Source organism: Pan troglodytes, chromosome 10 (assembly GCF_028858775.2).
Source record: "Pan troglodytes isolate AG18354 chromosome 10, NHGRI_mPanTro3-v2.0_pri, whole genome shotgun sequence".
NCBI classification, from domain to species: Eukaryota; Metazoa; Chordata; class Mammalia; order Primates; family Hominidae; genus Pan; species Pan troglodytes.
Genome location: NC_072408.2, coordinates 26,589,327 through 26,609,143, shown reverse-complemented (window position 1 = coordinate 26,609,143; position 19,817 = coordinate 26,589,327). Strand labels below are relative to the sequence as shown.

Here is a 19,817-nt window from a genome sequence, read left to right as displayed (position 1 = left end):
CCAGCACTTTGGGAGGCCAAGGTGGGCAGATCACGAGGTCAAGAGTTCAAGACCAGCCTGGCCAACGTGGTGAAACCCCATCTCTACTAAGAGTACAAAAATTCGCCAGGCGTGATGGTGCATGCCTGTAATCCCAGCTACTCGGGAGGCTGAGGCAGGAGAATCGCTGGAACCCAAGAGGCGGAGGTTGCAGTGAGCCAAGATCATGCCACTGTACCCCAGCCTGGGCAACAGAGAAAGACTCCATCTTGAGGGGGGAAAAAAAACTATTCAAATTAAAACAAAAAAGCAAGGTACCCATATACAATATAGTATTTCAAGAATGGAAGAAACTTGGTATATAGAAAAACAAGTATATAGAAAAACAAGCAATCTGTGTATTTAAAGCTGCTCTAAAATTAAGTTTGTTTCTTTTTAAAGCAAGGCACAGACAGTATTTAATTTACTAGACTTTGTGTAAGAAAGAAAGGAGAATGAGACTACATATTTATCTGCTTGTGGTTGCATAAGGAAATACTAGAAAAAAATCACAAGAAACAAATAATAATTATATATTTGGGAGGAAGGGGGGAAACAGGAAAAAGAGAGAGACAAATAATTCTTAGTGTAAACCTTTGTTATAATGTTTTAACTTGCTGATTGCTTTTTCCAAAAAGGTTGTTTTTAAAAGCAACTCCACAAGAATTACCTCACTCTCTACAAAACCCAAGGGAAATAACTGGCACAGTATTCATTCCAGTAAATGTGGTTTTAACAACTATTAAACTCCTTTAAACATAAACTGTTAATCTCTATGGTATATGCTGCTTTCCATAAATAGAAACCAAAATACTTAATTTTTCATAAAGATAAATGGAAAAGATTTTTACAGAAACTTGCTCTTTATAAAGGTTTCCCAGAATACATCTAATTTGACAAAAGTGATTTACAACTAATTACAACTAAGCTCAGTAGTGTGACCTCAAAACTGAGTGAAAGAAATCAAATCCTTTAATGTCCTACAATTTATTTATTTTATATAACAGTCAATGTTGTTTGCTAATGAAAATGCCGAAACCTTTAACAATAAGAAAACATAATCAGACCACAAGGTATTAAAAAAAACCAACATGGCTTCCAGTCATTAGTCTACCCACTAGCTATTTTCAAGACCCTAATCCAATAGCAACATTTCTCCTGTACTTCAAATAGAAAAAAATTGATCAAATGAGCTTTATCTCCATCTACTTTTGAAATTCAATGCGTGTACAAGAATGTTAAAACAAATGGTTGTTTTTAAAAAAATTTAGAGGAGCAAAATTATGCCTATTAGGAAACACGTCAGCTTAAGCTAACATTTAAAAGAAAAAAACAGCCAGGTGCAGTGGCTCATGCCTGTAATCCCAGCACTTTGGGTGGCCGAGGCGGGAGAATCACCTGAGGTCAAGAGTTCAAGACCATCCTGGCCAACATGGTGAAACACCATCTCTACTAAAAGTAGAAAAATTAGCCAGGTGTGGTGGCACACGCCTGTAGTCCCAGCTACTCGGGAGGCTGAGGCAGGAAAATCACTTGAACACAGCAGGTGGAGGCTGCAGGGAGCCAAGATGGCACCATTGCACTCCAGCCTGGGCAACAGAGTGAGACTCTTCTGTCATAAATAAATAAATTAATTAATTAATTTTATATACATACATCCTTACCTTGAAAGGTTTGTCTCCACTGTGTGTCAGCATATGCCTTTGTAACCAACTTTGACTGGTAGATGGAGTGTTATATACTTTACAACCTTTCCATAAGCAAACAAATACCTGTTAAGAAAAACAGAACCATATTAATTTTCATGACTTATCTCAAGAAGAGTTTGATTCCTCATACATTCAAATTAACATGTTACAACTCTTCAACTGACAAGAGCTACTGAATGTACAAGCCAATCAAAATGCCTAATATAGATAAACTGTCAAAACATCCTAGTATAAGCCACCCTTAATGCTACTGTCCACACCTTCGATAAGGAATTAACACACCGATCACAGAATACCATTCAGAAGGAAATATATATAATATTAGCAATATATCCCTTGGAACTGAGACCATGGGCCATTATTTACATTTTTGTATTTACTGCACAAAAGAACAAACATCTATTAATTTTAAATAGCACGAAAAATATACCTTTTACCTTTTATGAAAGGTATATTTTATAAAAATATACCTTTTTAAAGGTATAAAAAAATTAATGAAATGACCAATAAATGTTAATTAGAAGATACTGATATTTTCAACTTCAAAGAATGAATGAAAATTATCAAATTACAATCTTTTACTGGTGATATCCTGGTCTCACATGCATACTGACAATATTTGTTCCTATACTGTTCTAATCATGAAGAATTATTTCTATCTCGATTATGACATAGAGAGATATTTGAGACCCTGTCTGGAATATGAAATTTTGTTATGAAACAAATAGAATACAAAATATTAAGTGTATATAGTAATAAAAACAACAGACATGAGCTACCCTACTTTCATAACAGATCCACATTCTAGGTTCAGGGTACTAAGTATAACTAGGTGTGGAAAGCACCAAAACTAACAAATTAATCTTTATCATCTTCCTACCAGTGACATGTCAATTTCCTAACTGATGCTATTTCCATCAAACCAAACACTGAAAACTGCTTCCCAACATCAGGAAAAGAAGGGTCTACCACAATCATTATCTTGAAAGAATCATTATCTTGAAAGGCTCTGTTCTTTTCTAAGGTTAAGAACAATTACAGAGTCACACTTTGAAGACTGTAATATACTACATACATATAGAACACAAGAAAGATATACAAAGAACTGAAGAATCTTTCTTCAGCCAGCCTAAAATAAAATTTTTAATAGACTAGAAAAACTGACAGTCTATAAACAAATAATTGAGGTCAATTTTTACTCAAAAACAATACCATCTTATGTCAAATAGGTATAACAAGGCAATACCACCACTGCCATTTGACAAGACTGTTTAGAGAAGTTACTGCATATCCTGACTCCACAACGAATTTGCTAGTTTCTTTAAGTATGAGATAAAGGAAGTCATAATGTTTCCTCCTTCATACTCAAAATTCCCAACCCTAGAACATGTTTATAAACTAATGGCCAAGGTTCTCAGAGTTAAAAGTAACTTTTAAAAATAAATCTAGGAACAGAAAAAAAATACAAAGCAATACTTATATGCACCCGATGTGGTGGCTCACACCAGCAATTCCAGCACTTTGGGAGACCGAGGTAGGGGGATGGCTTGAGCTCAGGAGTTCGAGACTAGCCTGGGCAACACAGCAAAACCCTGTCTCTACAAAAGTAACAAAAAAACTTGGCTAGGCATAATGGCATATGCACCCGTAGTCCCAGTTACTCAGGGGTGGTGGTGGGGCATAGGGCTAGCAGCTGAGGCAGGATGATTGCTTAAGCCCAAGAGATGGAGGCTGCAGTGAGCCATGATGGCACTACTGCACTCCAGTGTAGGTGACAGAGTGAGACCTTCTCTCCAAAAAAAAAAAAAAAAAAAAAAAAACTTAAATGCTATAGAAATTAATTCAATATTGTTTAATAATCACACATGGGTAATTAATGCTATCAATTTTTGAAATCAAGACTACTAGACTCACCAGGCACAGTGGCTCACACCTCTAACCCCAGCACTTTGGAAGGCCAAGGCAGGAGGATTGCTTGAGCCCAGGAATGAGGCCAGCCTGGGCAACATGCCATAACCCTGTCTATACAAAATATACAAAAATTAACCAGGCATGGTGGTGCCCACCTGTGGTCCCAGCTACTTAAGAGGCTGAGGTGGGAGAATTGCTTGCACTGGAGAGGGCAAGGCTACAGTGAACTGCTATAATCATGCCACTGCACTCCAGCCTGGGCAGTAAGAGACAGATCCTCTCTCAAGAAAAAAAAAACACAACTACTACTAGATTCAAAGTGTTATTTTGCAATCCAAGTAACAAAGAGGAGGAATCAGGGGTTGGTTTAAAATTCTCTCAGAAATCATATTATTAGTTTGGTGCACAAGTCATTGCCGTTTTTGCCATTAATTGAAAAAAAACGCAATTACTTGTGCACCAACCTAATACGTAAACAGAAATGCCTTAAAGAAAGTATTTGGGAACAATATCAACATCATTCCTGTAACAACTTTTTTGACAGAAGGATTCTCCTTAATGTTAAAAGGATTCTTAAGTGACCCCCCCGCCCTACTCTGAAATACTCTTAAAGATAAGATTTAGTTCCTTCGAAATAAGCACTGCCTCTACCTAACAACACTCAATCACTAAATTTGGTAGAAACAGCAGTATCTGGCTTCTAATTTTTTTCCTATGAGCAAACATGACTATAGAGATAATGGCAGGTCTGAAATCACATCTGATACAGCCTTATTAAGTATGGTTTAGACTCTACATGGAATAATGTCTAGTAACACAATTAAGGCAACATCTTCAGATTCAAAGAAAAACCAAAATCTTCAACCTAGTAATTTTATACCAAATGAAGTAGGCGTAAAGAGATCAAAGTTAACTGTGTTTAGCTATATTGGGGTGAAATGTTTACAAAGATCCAAAAAAGGCCTGGTGTAATGGCTCATGCCTGTAATCCTAACACTTTAGGAGGCCGAGGTGGGTAGATCACTTCAGGCCAGGAGTTCGAGACCAGCCTGACCAACATGGTGAAACCACGTCTCTACTGAAAATACAAAATTAGCCGAGTGTGGTGGCACATGCCTGTAACCTCAGCTACTCAGGAGGCTGAGGCAGGAGAATCGCTTGAACCTGGGAGGTGGAGGTTCCAGTGAGCTGAGATTGCGCCATTGCACTCAAACCTGCACTCAAAGCAAAACTCCGTCTTAAAAAAAAAAAAAGAAAAAAGAAAGATCCACAAAAATACACAAAACTGTTCGAGGCTATATTTCCTTTCTTAGCCTGTATTAGGACGACGTTTTGATAAAAATACTCCCAAATCTGACAAAAGGGTCTTCTTCAAATCTGAGACTTTTTAGACGTATAATATCTGAAAAACATTTTTATGCTATTTTTAGAAACTCTCCTACTGTTAAAATTAACCCTGAAAAATCAAATACCAAAGGATTCCAATTATATCCAAATTTGGAAGAAGTATGTTCAAGAATATAATTTGCCATGGTTCTTCTATTTTAAAATGAATTAAGGTCTGGCTATTTTAACAGAATAAGACACAGGGGTCCCAAGTCCAGTCTCTCATGATACAGCAAATTGTGTTGTATTAGGTTGTATCAGACATAACAGAAATAGAAAACAACCTGCTGAGCACAGTGACTCGTGCGCAGAATCCCAGCTGCTCTGGAGGCTGAGGCAAGATGATGGCTAGAAGACAGATTTCAAACCAGTATGGGCAACAAAGCAAGATCCCAACTCTGAAAATGCTTAAATTAGCCAGACGTGGTGATGCATGCCTGTAGTCCCAACTACTACACTAGAGGTAGAAGGATTGCTTGAGTCCAGGAGTTTGAGGCTATGTGAGCTAAGATCATGCCACTGCTAAACTGAATTCAATCCAGTTCTTTCACTTTGCAGCTATGTAATCTTGGAAGAATCATCTACTTCCTTTTTCATCAGAAATACTCTGAGCACACGTGGTAAGTCCAAAACACTATGAAAATATAAGATGTTATATTATCTCAGAAAGACCAGCCAATGAAACAACTGGGTTTATATTAGACACTGAAGGTTCCTTCTCAAAATAACTGCCATCAGGTTTTCCTGCCAGAATGTCCAGGAAAAAAAAAATTTAAACCCATACAGCCATTAAAAGAATATTTTTGGGCCAGGTGCAGTGGCTCACGCCTGTAATCCCAGCACTCTGAGAGGCGGAGGTGAGTGCATCACTTGAGGTCAGGAGTTCAAGACCAGCCTGGCCAACATGGCGAAACCTCACCTCTACTAAAAATACAAAAACTTAACCAGGTGTGATGACACACACCTGTAATCCCAGCTACTTGGGAGGCTGAGGGAGGAGGATCGCTTGAACCTGGGAGGCGAAAGTTGCAGTGAGCTGAGATGGCGCCACTACACTCCAGCCTGGGTGACAGAGTGAGACCCCATCTCAAAAAACATACATATATTTTTGGACTGCTAAAGAAATCTTCAAGTTCCTTACATGTAAGATGTAGATGTCTAAAATTTCAGTGTTACAGGGAGGTTTCGGCTTTCTGTTGAGAACTCTACAAAGTACTGAGTTTCTGTCAGAACAGGTTTTGCCTCCGGGAATCTTCTCCAAAATGCCCAAAGTGAATAAGAATGGTACAAACCTAGGAGCCACGGGTAGTCTGAGTCTCCTTCACTTTGGTCAATATCCTTGAACCAGTGTATGAACCAGTGTATCCCTGTACCAGTGTATGTATCTGAATGTATTTGAATGGCCTATACTTAAAATGGCTTGTATGGTAATATAGATAAATGCACAAACACCTATGCACCTGAAGAACACAAATGAATCCATGAAATCTTTCTGTAAATGAAAAATCCACTGCAAAAAAGTGCAATGTTAATCTGTCAGAGTAAGTATGCACAAGGAAATTCAGTTATTACCAGTAAATTAAAATCAGCCAAATATATTCTAAATGCAGAGCAAGTTAACAGAATAATCTACATGCCAAAATAAAGGCCTAATTATACTGAGTAAATGATCTTGTTTTCAGTAAAATTACACAAAAAGAAAAGAGAGACACCATCTAAAGTCAGATAGGCCAGCTGAGTGTGGTGATATATGCCTGGAATCCCAGGAACTCAAGAAGCTGAGATGGCAGCACTGCTTAAGCCCAGGAGCTGCACAACATAGTAAGACTAGCTTGGACAACATAGTAAGACTGTCTCATTAAACACACACACACACACACACACACACACACACACACACACACACACACAGTCAGGCAGAGGGGTTGGATGGATGATTCCACGGTACCACCAAGCCCAATTTTTATTTTCTTTTTTTTAATGAGACAGAGTCTTGCTCTATCATCCAGGCTGGAAGGCAGTGGCACAATTATAGCTCACTGCAACCTTGACCTCCTGAGTGCTATAGTTAACTGGACTCATTCAAGTCTTCCAATAATACTGTACCATATTCCTCCCTTGCCCACAATCTCCTCGCTTTGCCTCTCAACAAAAAAACACACCAAAGAATATATGCAAAAGTAAACCTCAAATGACACAGAAAATAAATCCTATATCAAGAAACCTAAACCTCTGGCTTTCTTTCCAGAAATTGCTTTTATGTGAGAAATAGCTAAGAAAGAACAGTAATATATTTTACACTAAGCCTCTAAAGTCCTACAAGTTCCCCACTTTCCAAGACTTATATTAAGAGGACACTGGGATTTGAAATTTGATTAGTAAGATAACTCAAGAGTCTAATCTTCAGAAACCAGTCACACATAGAAGTACGGACCTAGGCCGGGCACGGTGGCTCAGGCCTGTAATCCCAGCACTTTGGGAGCCAGAGGCGGGTGGATCACCTGAGGTCAGGTGTTCGAGACTAGGCTGGCCAACATGGTGAAACCCCATCTCTACTAAAAATACAAAAGTAAGTCAGGTGTGGTGGTGCACACCTGTAGTCCCAGCTACTTAGGAGGCTGACACAGGAGCATCGCTCGAACCTGGGAGGTGGAGGTTGCAGTGAGTGGAGATTGCACCACTGCATTTCAGCCTGGGCAACAATAACAAAATTCTATCATACTTAACACTAGAGATAGGTTTGATTCTCTCTTTGCCTGTTTTGTTTTTATTTTTGAAATTGCAGAAAGCACTCTCATGATGTTTTTAAAAAAAAGGTGTATTGGTCTGGGCATGGTGGCTCACGCCTGTAATCCTAGCACTTTGGGAGGCCAAGGCAAGACCAGCATGGGCAACACAGTGAGACCTCATCTCTGTTTAAGAAAAAAAAGTGTATTCATAATTTGGTGTTTAGATTAGTTTAATTTTAATGTAGAAATCAGGCCAGGAAAATCTAAACTCCACTTGACTTCGGCCTCCAAAGAAGTCCACATGAACATAGCAACATAAACAACTTAAAAGGGGGAAAAAAACAATGCTAAGTGGATATATAATGGTTTTGCTTTTCTCCCCAGGGCAAAGATTATAGTGGAATGAGAAAAAGAACAGAAATAAATATAGTTTAGATCTTGCTAACTTACTGCTCCAGTAAAACTGTCATCTTTCAATAATCAGAAGCATAAAATCTTCTAGGGTTACCAATTTTTTCCTCATCTGTTTCTGTTCCATGATGACACTTTAACACTTAAGAGAGAAAGAAGAAATAAGAAATCTAAAAAAATAATTAGGCCAACAAAATCAGGTGTTTTCTACTTATATTAGATACCTACAACAGTCAAACACACAGAGATAGAAAGTAGAACTGTGGTTACCAGGAGCTAGTGGGAGCAGAGAGTAAGTTTGTTTAATGGGTACAGATTTCAATTTGGGATGATAATTTACAAGTTCTGGAGACAGAGAGTGGGTGGCGATTACACAATAAGGTGAATGTACTTAAAGCCCCTGAACTATACATTAAAAATGTTTTTTGTTCTTTTTTTTGAGACAGGATCTCACTCTGTCATCCAGGCTGGTGTGCGGTGGCACGATCTCACAGCAGTCTCAACCTCCTGGGCTCAAGCAATTCTCCCACCTCTTCCCCCTGAGTGGCTAAGACCACAGGCGTGTGCCACTACACCCAGCTAATTTTTGTAGAGACAGGATTTTGTCACGTTGCCCAGGCTGGCCTCAAAACTCCTGAGCTCAAGCGATCTACCCACCTCAGCTTTCCAAAGCGCTGGGATTACTGTGACCAGCCGAAAATGTTTTTGTTTTTTTAAAGTTCATTTCAAAGAAAAAAATCTGATGTTCCAACCAACAACTACTCTTCAAAACACAAAACCCGCTAGGCATGGTGGCTCAGAGGCCTGTAATCCCAGCACCTTGGGAGGCTGAGGAGGATGATCAAGTCCTCCTCAGGAACTCCTGAGATCAGGAGTTCGAGACCAGCCTGTCCAATATGGTGAAATCCCATCTATATTAAAAATACAAAAATTGGCTGGGCGTGGTGGTGCACACTTGTAATCCCAGCTACTCAAGATGCTGAGGCAGCAGAATTGCTTGAACCCAGGAGACGGAGGCTGTAGTGAGCTGAGGTCGTGCCACTGCACTCCAGCCCGGGCAACAGAGCAACACTCCATCTCAAAAAAAAAAAAAAAAAAGAAAAGAAAAAACAAACACAAAAGCCAATCTCAAAGCACAAAATCAGATCAAGTTTTCTTGTCTTTTATAGTAGTACTAAGTTTCCAAACTCTCATTCATATTTTATCATTCAAAACACATAGTCTATTGTAATCTCAGCATTTTCAGAGGCCAAGGCGGGCAGATCGCTTGAGTCGAGGAGTTGGAGACCAGCCTGGGCAACATGGTGAAACCTCATCTCTACAAACAAACAAACCATAGTCTATATTCTAATGACTGGTATGTAGGAAAAAACTGGGATGCATTTTCTACATTATTTGATCCTTTACATTTATAGTTTAGCAAATAACGTCCTTCAAAGATCAGGACTCCTATCTTTGATCAAAATAACATTACTCTTTTTATTTTATTTATTTTTTTTTTTTTTGAGACACAGTCTCATTCTGTCACCCAGGCTGGAGTGCAGTGGCGTGATCTCAGCTCACTGCAACCTCCGCCTCCCGGGTTCAAGCGGTTCTTCTGTCTCAGCCTCCTGAGTAGCTGGGACTACAGGGGCGCGCAACTATACCCAGCTAATTTTTGTATTTTTTAGTAGAGACGGGGTTTCACCATATTGGCCAGGCTGATCTCAAACTCCTGACCTCGTGATCCGTGCGCCTCAGCCTCCCAAAGTGCTGGGATTATAGGCACGAGCCACCACGCCCGGCCAAACAGCATTACTCTTAAAATCAGCTAGAGAATCTTATTATTGGTAATCAAGTGATATTTTTGAATAAGGGTTCAAGAAATCACATGGGACATTTTTCATTTCAATATTACACTTACGGGACAAATGCCAACATTTCATGTCTAATTCTATAATATCAATAAGGTACAGGTATATAATTACTGTGATTACATGATATATTTAATTATTTTAAAAACCAGTCTTGGCCGGGTGCGATGGCTCACACTTGTAATCCCAGCACTTTGGGAGGCCGAGGCCGGTGGATCACCTGAGGTCAGGAGTTCGAGACCAGCCTGGCCAACATGGTGAAACCCCGTCTCTACCAAAAATACAAAAAAATGTAGCCAGGCATGGTGGCTCATGCCTGTAATCCCAGCTACTCGGGAGGGTGAGGCAGGAGAATCACCTGAACCCGGGAGGCAGAGGTTGCAGTGAGCTGAGACCGCACCATTACACTCCAGCCTGGGCAACAAGAACCAAACTCTGTCTCAAAAAAAAAATTAATTAATTAATTTTAAAAAAATAAAAATAAAATAAAAATCAGACTGTAACTGCATTTTTTCTACAAATCTGGGAAGGGCTGAAATTCTCATCAGGTTGTATGCCAGCTCAACTTGTGGGATTCCAAGACTCAGAAATGTGAAATTCTCCCTCTCCCACATCTACTAAGAGAAGCCCAGTGATCTTCCAAATAGCTCATTATTCTATACACAGTTGCTAAGTCAAGTGACAAAAAAGCATCATGCCATGATGCTCAAAAATGGTATATACCAAGTGACATCAAGCACTGGCTCACAAAAAGCAGATCTACAAAAGCCAGAAAACCAACCTACTAAGATACTTCACACTAAGTATCTGACATATGGCTTGGGGGAGAAGACTGGGTTACCAAAGTAGCCCAACCACTGAGCTGGGTTTTACACTGAAAATACCATATGATGGACACAGTTAGTTAACAGATCATAAGTAAGTATAACATTTTACTGGTTACTCAGACATCATACATATTAACTCTAACAAGAAGACAAATGTACAAGTGCTATACTTATCAAGTTTGAGTAATCAAAAAACTGCTGACACATTATAATACATTGTGACAGGGATGAATATGTCTTAAAAGAAATTTCGGTCACACACGGTGACTCACGCCTGTAATCCCAGCACTCTGGGAGGCCGAGGCGGGCGGATCAACTGAGTTCAGGAGTTCGAGACCAGCCTGGCCAACATGGCAAAACCTCATCTCTACTAAAAATACAAAAATTAGCCAGGCATGGTGGCGGGCACCTGTAATCCCAGCTACTCGGGAGGTTGAGGCAGGAGAATCACTTGAACCCAGGAGGCAGAGGCTGCGGTGAGCTGAGATCACGCCACTGCACTCCAGCCTGGGCAACAGAGTGAGACTCCATCTCAAAAAAAAAAAAAAAAAAAAAATTCAAGTATGACATCACTGCTTAAAATGTTAGAAACGTTGACCTGGTTGGATGTTTAAAAAAAAAAGATCAATACTATACTCTAAATATCAACAGAACTTGGAAACAGTTACCCACTAACTTAAACTATGATGATTTTTACTGTGTTAGTTATCTGTTCTTCAATAGTGATGCCAGGCTGATAGGAAATGTGTGGCCTAATATTAATAAATTACCTGCCCTTACACTGTGACATTAATTTCTGAAAAATGCACTAAGTGTGATAACTATTCAACAAAAATCTAGATGAAGTTGAAACTGTATAAATTAATATTTTGGCACATTACTTTTGGCTTACCCAATTTGCTTAGCTCTTTATTCAGTACCTAATAGAAGTTACATGAACTGACACAATTAAATGTATTCCTGAAAGGACATAGGTCAATACTGACTAATCAGAACTTTCCATCTAAATCAGCTCTGACAAGACCTGGGAAAGATGATCAATTCTCACTCACAAATAATGAGTTCAGGTTGTTATTTAATAGAATTGCATACACTAATCCTGGTACCAATAGTCTCCCCAGTTAATTTAAGCGTCAGGAATAATTTAGGATCCTCTAACAAAGGAAAATCAAGACAGTGCTAATTCTAAATGTTCTCAACTCAAAACAAAGGAAAATCAAGACAGTGCTAATTCTAAATGTTCTCAACTCAAAACATCAGAACCCTGGAATACACTGTATTCATTAATAATACTGTCACCCTCTATACTTTTAAAAGTCTAATTTCTTCAAAATAACGTATCTAAAAACAAACTAAAATCCAGCACATATCCTATTTTTATTTGATTCTATCAAGTATATGGGAAATAATTATTAAAAATTCACTTGAAAAAACTAAGCCTGTGTAAAAATAATCCCAAATTACTTTCAGCAAAAAAGCCTAACTAGCAATTATAAATTAATAAAACTAACGAAAACAGGGAGCGAAAAAAAGAAATGACAAAACCAACCCCTCCTCGCTGACCATCTACATGTATGGAACGGATGTGATCTGCCAGATCTGGGCTAGAGTTGAAGCAAGCCTGGCACTGGTCCCAACAACAATTATAGGCAATATTTTTGCTTGAAGAAGTAGTGCTTCCTTGTCCATTCATCATTGCTGGAGTTGAACGCCCACTGGAAATTGTGCTGTCTACATCCATTATAGTACTGCTTATGCTACAAAAGAAGAAAAAAGGCTGTGTTATTCCTAGAAATTCACTAACATGAATATGATCTTACAAATATTTAATTAAGATTACCACTTGACATTCTGCTCCATGTGAACAAAGCATAGTAACCATATTCTCCATGAGAAAACAACAATGCTTTTAAATTAATTAGTTGGCAATGAAGTACAAATCAAGACAGAAACACGACAGTACCTCAAAATCAGATATGGAATAATTTAAGCAACTTTTGGCAGGCATGAACTAAATACTACATCTTACAGAAAACAAACCGCACCCACACCCCCAAACACACAGCTTATCACATCTCATCCCTTCCACAGTTCAAAGCAGCATAAGAAAGTAAGAGTTTCCAGCTGTAAATAATTCACAATCAAAGCATTATCTTTATGGCTCTGCAAATCACTTGTTGACCTGAAATCTCTTCTATTCATTAATATGAAAATATAACTGCTGCCACATCCTACTTCTTTTCATGTCAAAGAATTGGGGAAATTTTGCAGTATTTTCCCAGCTAAATAAAAAAGCAGAAGAGAGAAAACTGGTCTCTGATTTTTCTAAAGTCCAAATAAAAAATCTTTTCCTAGCCCTAAAATTTTATTTTTTTAACTCATCTCTAGCCATAAAAAAAAAGACTGAAAATGCCAATCAATCCCTTTTACTTTTTATTTACTAAAGTATTACATATGGCTGGACGCGGTGGCTCACTCCTGTAATTCCAGCACTTTGGGAGGCCGAGGCAGGTGGACTACCTGATGCCAGGAGTTTGAGACCAGCCTGGCCAACATGGTGAAATCCCACTGCTACTAAAAATACAAAAAATTATCTGGGTGTGGTGGCAGGTGCCTGTAATCCCAGCTACTCGGGAGGCTGAGGCATGAGAATCTCTTAAACCCAGGAGGCGGAGGTTGGAGTGAACCGAGATCGCACCATTGCACTCCAACCTGGTCAACGGGCAAAACTCCATCTCAAAAAATAAAATAAAATAAAATAAAGTATCACGCCATTGCACTCCAGCCTGGTCAATAAGAGCAAAACTCCATCTCAAAAAATAAAATAAAATAAAGTATTACACAGTAGTAACTCTTTTATTTACTAAAAAAAAGTATATACTAGTGGTCAAAATGCTCAAAAATTCACATCTTAATAAAATGTATCACACTTCCACCTTCATTTTAAAAGCAATTCACTTATTTTCTTTTTTCAAAATCTTCTCAATAAATAAATTACATGAAAGTCACTTCAATCATAAGGGTCAAGAGAAAGAATGTTTTCAGACTAAATCTATGAAAAGGTGTGTATCTGCTTGCAATTTAAGAAACAACACAAGTCAAGTTGTGAAAATTATATTAACTTTAAAGAGGTATGCTTCCCTCCCGCCAAGTTTTTATCATGGAAAATTTCAAAGACACAAAATACAGCTAAATCTGAATTCAATTAACATTTTACCCTATTTGCTATCTGTAATCTGTTTCTCTGAATCATTTTAAAATTGCAGGCATCATGACAATCAACCACAGTATATACCTTCTTAAAAAAAAGAACATTCAGGCCGGGCACAGTGGCGCATGCCTGTAATCGCAGCACTTTGGGAGACCGCAGCAGGCAGATCACAAGGTCAGGAGATCGAGACCATCCTGGCTAACATGGTGAAACCCCGTCTCTACTAAAAATATAAAAAATTAGCCAGGCATGGTAGTGTGCGCCTGCAGTCCCAGCTACTCGGGAGACTGAGGCAGGAGAATGGTGTGAACCCAGGAGGCGGAGACTGCTGTGAGCAGAGATAGCGGCACTGCACTCCAACCTGGGCGACAGAGCTAGACTCCGTCTCAAAAAAAAAAAAAAAAAAACTTTCAGGCCGGGCGCGGTGGCTCACGCCTATAATCCCAGCACTCTGGGAGGCCGAGGTGGGTGGATCACAAGGTCAGGAGTTCAAGACCAGCCTGATCAAGATGGTGAAACCACGTCTCTACTAAAAATACAAAAATTAGCTGGCCATGGTGGCACACGCCTGTAATCCCAGCTACTCGGGAGGCTGAGACAGAGAATTGCTTGAACCTGGGAGGAGGAGGTTGCAGTGAGCGCCAAGGTAATGCCACTGCACTCGAGCCTGGGCGACAGAGCGAGACTCTGTCTCAAAAAATAAAAAGAACGTTCACCTATATACCAATACAACCTATTCACTCACACCTGAGAAAATTTACATGAATTTTGTTAGCTTAAGTAAGCTTTATAATGATCTGTGTCTAACATCAAATGTACCTATTGTGAGGGGTGGGGGGATGTTAAGACAGGGTCTTCACTCCGTTGCCAAGCCTATAGTGCAGTGGTGCCATCACGGCTCATTGCAGCCTTGACCTACCAGGCTCAAGTGATCCTCCCACCTCAGCCTCCTGAGTAGCCGGGCCTACAGGTGTGCACCACTATGGCCAACTAAATTTTTTAAATTTCTGTAGAGATGAGGTCTCTTTATGTTGTCCAGGCTGGGCTCAAGCAATCCTCCTGCCTTGGCCTCCCAAAGTACTGGGACTACAGGCATTAGCCACTGCACCGAGCTAATTTTTCTATTTTTTGTAGCGGCAGAGTCTTGTTTTGCTGCCCATGCTAGAAACGTATCCATTTTTAAAAGCAAAGATATTTTTGTAGGATGCTTCCCATATGAAAAATGTCTCAGGTTTTCCTTTAAAGGATATTCTAGTATTTAAGCTCATCTATCTACCTACCTAGTTAGTTAAATGCAATAAATATATATTTACCTGCCTAGTCAATATAGATTCTAAAGTGCAACTCTAAGGCTTCATTCTAAAACTCTAATCTCTGTAAAACTCTCAAATGTTAATCAGCTCTTGAATATCTGAATATACATATATTGTTTGTTGTTGCAAGACTAACCTTGGGTATGGTGGTTTTTCTATACCGAAATACATATTTTATTTAAACCCTAGAAATTTCAAGTTTCCCCCGGCCGGGCGCGGTGGCTCACGCCTGTAATCCCAGAAGTTTGGGAGGCCGAGGCAGGCGGGTCACAAGGTCAGGAGATGGAGACCATCCTGGCTAACACAGTGAAACCCCATCTCTATTAAAAACACAAAAAATTAGCCAGGCATAGTGGCAGGAGCCTGTAGTCCCAGCTACTCAGGAGGCTAAGGCAGGAGAATGGCATGAACCCAGGAGGCAGAGCTTGCGGTGAGCCCAGATCGCACCACTGCACTCCAGCCTGGGCAACAGAGCGAGACTCCGTCTCAAAAAAAAAAAAAAAGAAATTTCAAGTTTCATGAGGCCCTTAACCCTGAAATGGTTACCTATTTTCCCTATCACTTGCTTTATATATTTTAAAACATTCAACTGTAAAGCACATACTTACATAAACTATACTAATTTAACTCCAAGGCAAATACTAATAATTCTAAGTGAACAACCGATCATAAACAATTTATAAACAATCTCAGGAAAAGCAATAAAAACTCAATGTGATATGGAACAATCTCCAAGGTATAGTTAAGTAAAACACAAGTGCAGGGTAGTAATGATCCAATTTGCATACCTAAGTGGGGGAGGGAGACAGAGACATAGCTAGTCTCCAAGGGCACAGAAAGATATATGAAACCTAGTAAATATTTGGGGGAAGGGAAGAGTGGGAGAGAAACTTATCTTTCACTGTATATACCCTTTTATACCATTTTAACCATGCTGTACCTATACTGCTTTTATTAAAAAGTCCAAAATTAGTTGAAACCCAAATCAATTTTTTTTAACTGGACACAGTAAGGTTAAGAGAGATTTATATAGCTGCGAAACATCATTATGGAATCTGTCTGTCTACATAGTACTTCATGTACTTTTGCTTATTACCTTTACCAAAGAAAAGGAACCATATAAAAAAGTCCAAAATCTAGTAACGGTAAGCATTGTTGAGTCTATGTGTGATATCACACACTTGAAACAATACTTCATGTGGATATAGCTCCTCATAAAGACAGCATAATGTAAATGTTAAGAGCATGAGCTTTGCCTACCACTGGGGACTAAGCTGTGAATACAATGGCAGACAAGGTGAGAGGCAGGTCCTGGGACACTCAAGACATCCCACACAGAGTCTCCCCCAAGCTGAACAGGGCCAACAGAAGTTCTGCTTCACAACCCCTCTTAGGCTCCTCCAACTTCTAGGAAGTATCCAATCCTAAGCCTCTAGGCTCCCTTTTGGCCCCAGACCCATGCTGCCACCAGTGGTCCTCTCCACTCTCTCGACTGATGAAGGCAACAGACCTGATGCAACAGTAGAGGACAGAAAACAAATGACAGGTAACTTCTGATTGTGACAGGACCCTGAGCTAGATAGCAATTTCACAGAAAGCAGTGCCCTTCCTCCTATAATACGTTATGTAACAAGAGACAATCCACCTAAACTTACAGTATTTCTAGGACCATACATATGTTAAATTTTTTCACACAGTTAATTCTCCTTTTCAATGAACACCTACTGATTTCATGAAATGTGAAGACCTATACACCCTGATATTTGGAAGAATACCTAAGCCAGACAATACACTCACACTATGCAGATAGCTTAGATAATCTAAAGCAGTGTTTCTCAAACTTTCATGTGTATACAAGTCAAATGCAGATTCTGCATTCAGTATTATTAACTGCAGATTCTGATTCAGTAGGTTTAGGGTAGGTCCTGAGATAAAGCATTTCTAACAAGTGCCCGCTTGATGCTGCTGTGACATTTTGACTAGTAGGAACCGAAAAGATCTCTCTGACTAGCTTTTTTTTCTTTTCACAATGGGTTTGCCGCCAGAACACAGGTGTTGTGAAAACTACCCCTAAAAGCCAAAATGGGAAAGGAAAAGACTCATATCCACATTGTCGTCATTGGACACGTAGATTCGGACAAGTCCACCACTACTGGCCATCTGAACTACAAATGTGGTAGCATCAACAAAAGAACCATTGAAAAATTTGAGAAGGAGGCTGCTGAGATGGGAAAGGGCTCCTTCAAGGAGGCCTGGGTCTTGGATAAACTGAAAGCTGAGCGTGAACGTGGTATCACCATTGATACCTCCTTGTGGAAATTTGAGAACAGCAAGTGCTACATGACTATCATTGATGCCCTAGGACACAGAGACTTAACCACAGAGACTTCACCAAAAACATGATTACAGGGACATCTCAGGCTGACTGTGCTGTCCTGATTGTTGCTGCCAGTGTTGGTGAATTTGAAGCTGGTATCTCCAAGAATGGACAAACCTAGGAGCATGCCCTTTTGGCTTACACACTGGGTGTGAAACAACTAATTGTCGGTGTTAACAAAATGGATTCCACTGAGCCACCCTACAGCCAGAAGAGATATGAGGAAATTGTTAAGGAAGTCAACACTTAAATTAAGAAAATTGGCTACAACCCCGACAGAGAAGCATTTGTGCCAATTTCTGGTTGGAATGGTGACAACATGCTGGAGCCAAGTGCTAACATGCCTTGGTTCAAGGGATGAAAATCCTCCTGTAAGGATGGCAATACCAGTGGAACCATGCTGCTCGAGGCTCTGGACTACATCCTACCACCAACTCATCCAACTAACAAGCCCCTTTGCCTGCCTCTCCAGGATGTCTACAAAAATTGGTGGTATTGGTACTGTTCCTGTTGGCCGAGTGGAGACTGGTGTTCTCAAACCTGGTATGGTGGTCACCTTTGCTCCAGTCAACATTAAAACCGAAGTAAAATCTGTCGAAATGCGCCATGAAGCTTTGAGTGAAACTCTTTCTGGGGACAATGTGGGCTTCAATGTCAAGAATGTGTCTGTCAAGGATGTTCGTCATGGCAATGATGCTGGTGACAGCAAAGATGACCCACCAATGGAAGCGGCTGGCTTCACTGCTCAGGTGATTATCCTGAACCATCCAGGCCAAATAAGTGCTGGCTATGCCCCTGTACTGGATTGCCACACGGCTCACACTGCATGCAAGTTTGCTGAGCTGAAGGAAAAGATGGATCGCCATGTTGGTAAAAAGCTGGAAGATGGCCCTAACTTCTTGAACTCTGGTGATGCTGCCAGCGTTGATATGGTTCCTGGCAAGCCCGTGTGTGTTGAGTGCTTCTCAGACTACCCACCTCTGGGTCGTGCTGCTGTTCATGATATGAGACAGACAGTTGCAGTGGATGTCATCAAAGCAGTGAACAAGAAGGCTGCTGGAGCTGGCAAGGTCACCAAATCTGCCCAGAAAGCTCAAAAGGCTAAATGAATATTATCCCTAATACCTGCCACCCCGGTCTTAATCAGTGGTGGAAGAATGGTCTCAGAACTGTTTGTTTCAATTGGCCATTTAAGTTTAGTAGTAAAAGACTGGTTATAACAATGCATTGTAAAACCTTCAGAAGGAAAGGAGAATATTTTGTGGACCACTTTGGTTTTCTTTTTTGTGTGTGGCAGTTTTAAGTTATTAGTTTTTAAAATCAGTACTTTTTAATGGAAACAACTTGACCAAAAATTTGTCAAGGAATTTTGAGAGCCATTAAAAAAGTTTAATGAGGAAAAAAAAAAGATCTCTTTGACTAGTATTGTTACCCAACTGAAACTGATGAGACCATCTAAGAAATTGTTTCATATGGTAAAATGGTAAACCAAATTTTTAAGTTTAAAAAACACCTACACACACGTTGTTAGAGATGTCAATGGAATATTTAGGGAGCAACCTGAGATATTTTCAACATCAACAACATTCTCCTTTTCCTCTTTTCCCTTAGTTTAGAAACTATCTAGCAGACCAGTTTTCCACCCAACAGCTAGAGCGATCAACTGTATGATTTCATAAAAATGGTTTCCTTTGGAAATTCGAAGCCTGTCTCACTCATACATCCAGAACAGCCCCAACTTTGAGTCTTAAATTACTTCCAGGCAAGTATCTGCTTGGTGGACGTGACCAGGGCTGACAGGGTTGCCAATACTGAGAAAGTTATAAAGATCACTTTGCTAAATGACAAGGTGCATGAGCATAGGAAGCAATACATGGATGCTTATGTTACCATGACTGAGAAGGACAAAACTATGGTCTTAAAGTAACTGAGAAAAGTTCACTAATATGATTTCTGATTACACATTGCAAATAATCTTTATGAAACTACCACTTGCCAAGTGTTGTCTTATTACCAAATAGCAACACAATTATCTTAAAGGGCTATTGAAATATGACTTCTGCCAGGCGCAG

At 39.7% G+C, this 19,817-nt stretch overlaps 1 protein-coding gene and 1 pseudogene across 6 annotated transcripts in view; one reads left to right on the top strand and one right to left on the bottom strand.

Moving 5' to 3' along the window:
- The window catches only part of AEBP2 (AE binding protein 2), a 114,532-nt gene that overhangs the window by 78,082 nt on the left and 16,633 nt on the right, over window positions 1-19,817 (bottom strand). For all 6 annotated transcript variants that reach the window (XM_054663096.2, XM_054663095.2, XM_054663094.2 and 3 more), the window contains exons 2-3: window positions 12,394-12,601; window positions 1,683-1,790 (exon numbers count right to left, since the gene is read on the bottom strand). In XM_054663096.2, coding sequence (XP_054519071.2) covers window positions 1,683-1,790; window positions 12,394-12,601 — 316 coding nt within the window. The remainder of the gene's footprint in view (window positions 1-1,682; window positions 1,791-12,393; window positions 12,602-19,817) is intronic.
- On the top strand, window positions 17,405-19,151 carry LOC100607976 (elongation factor 1-alpha 1-like; annotated as a pseudogene).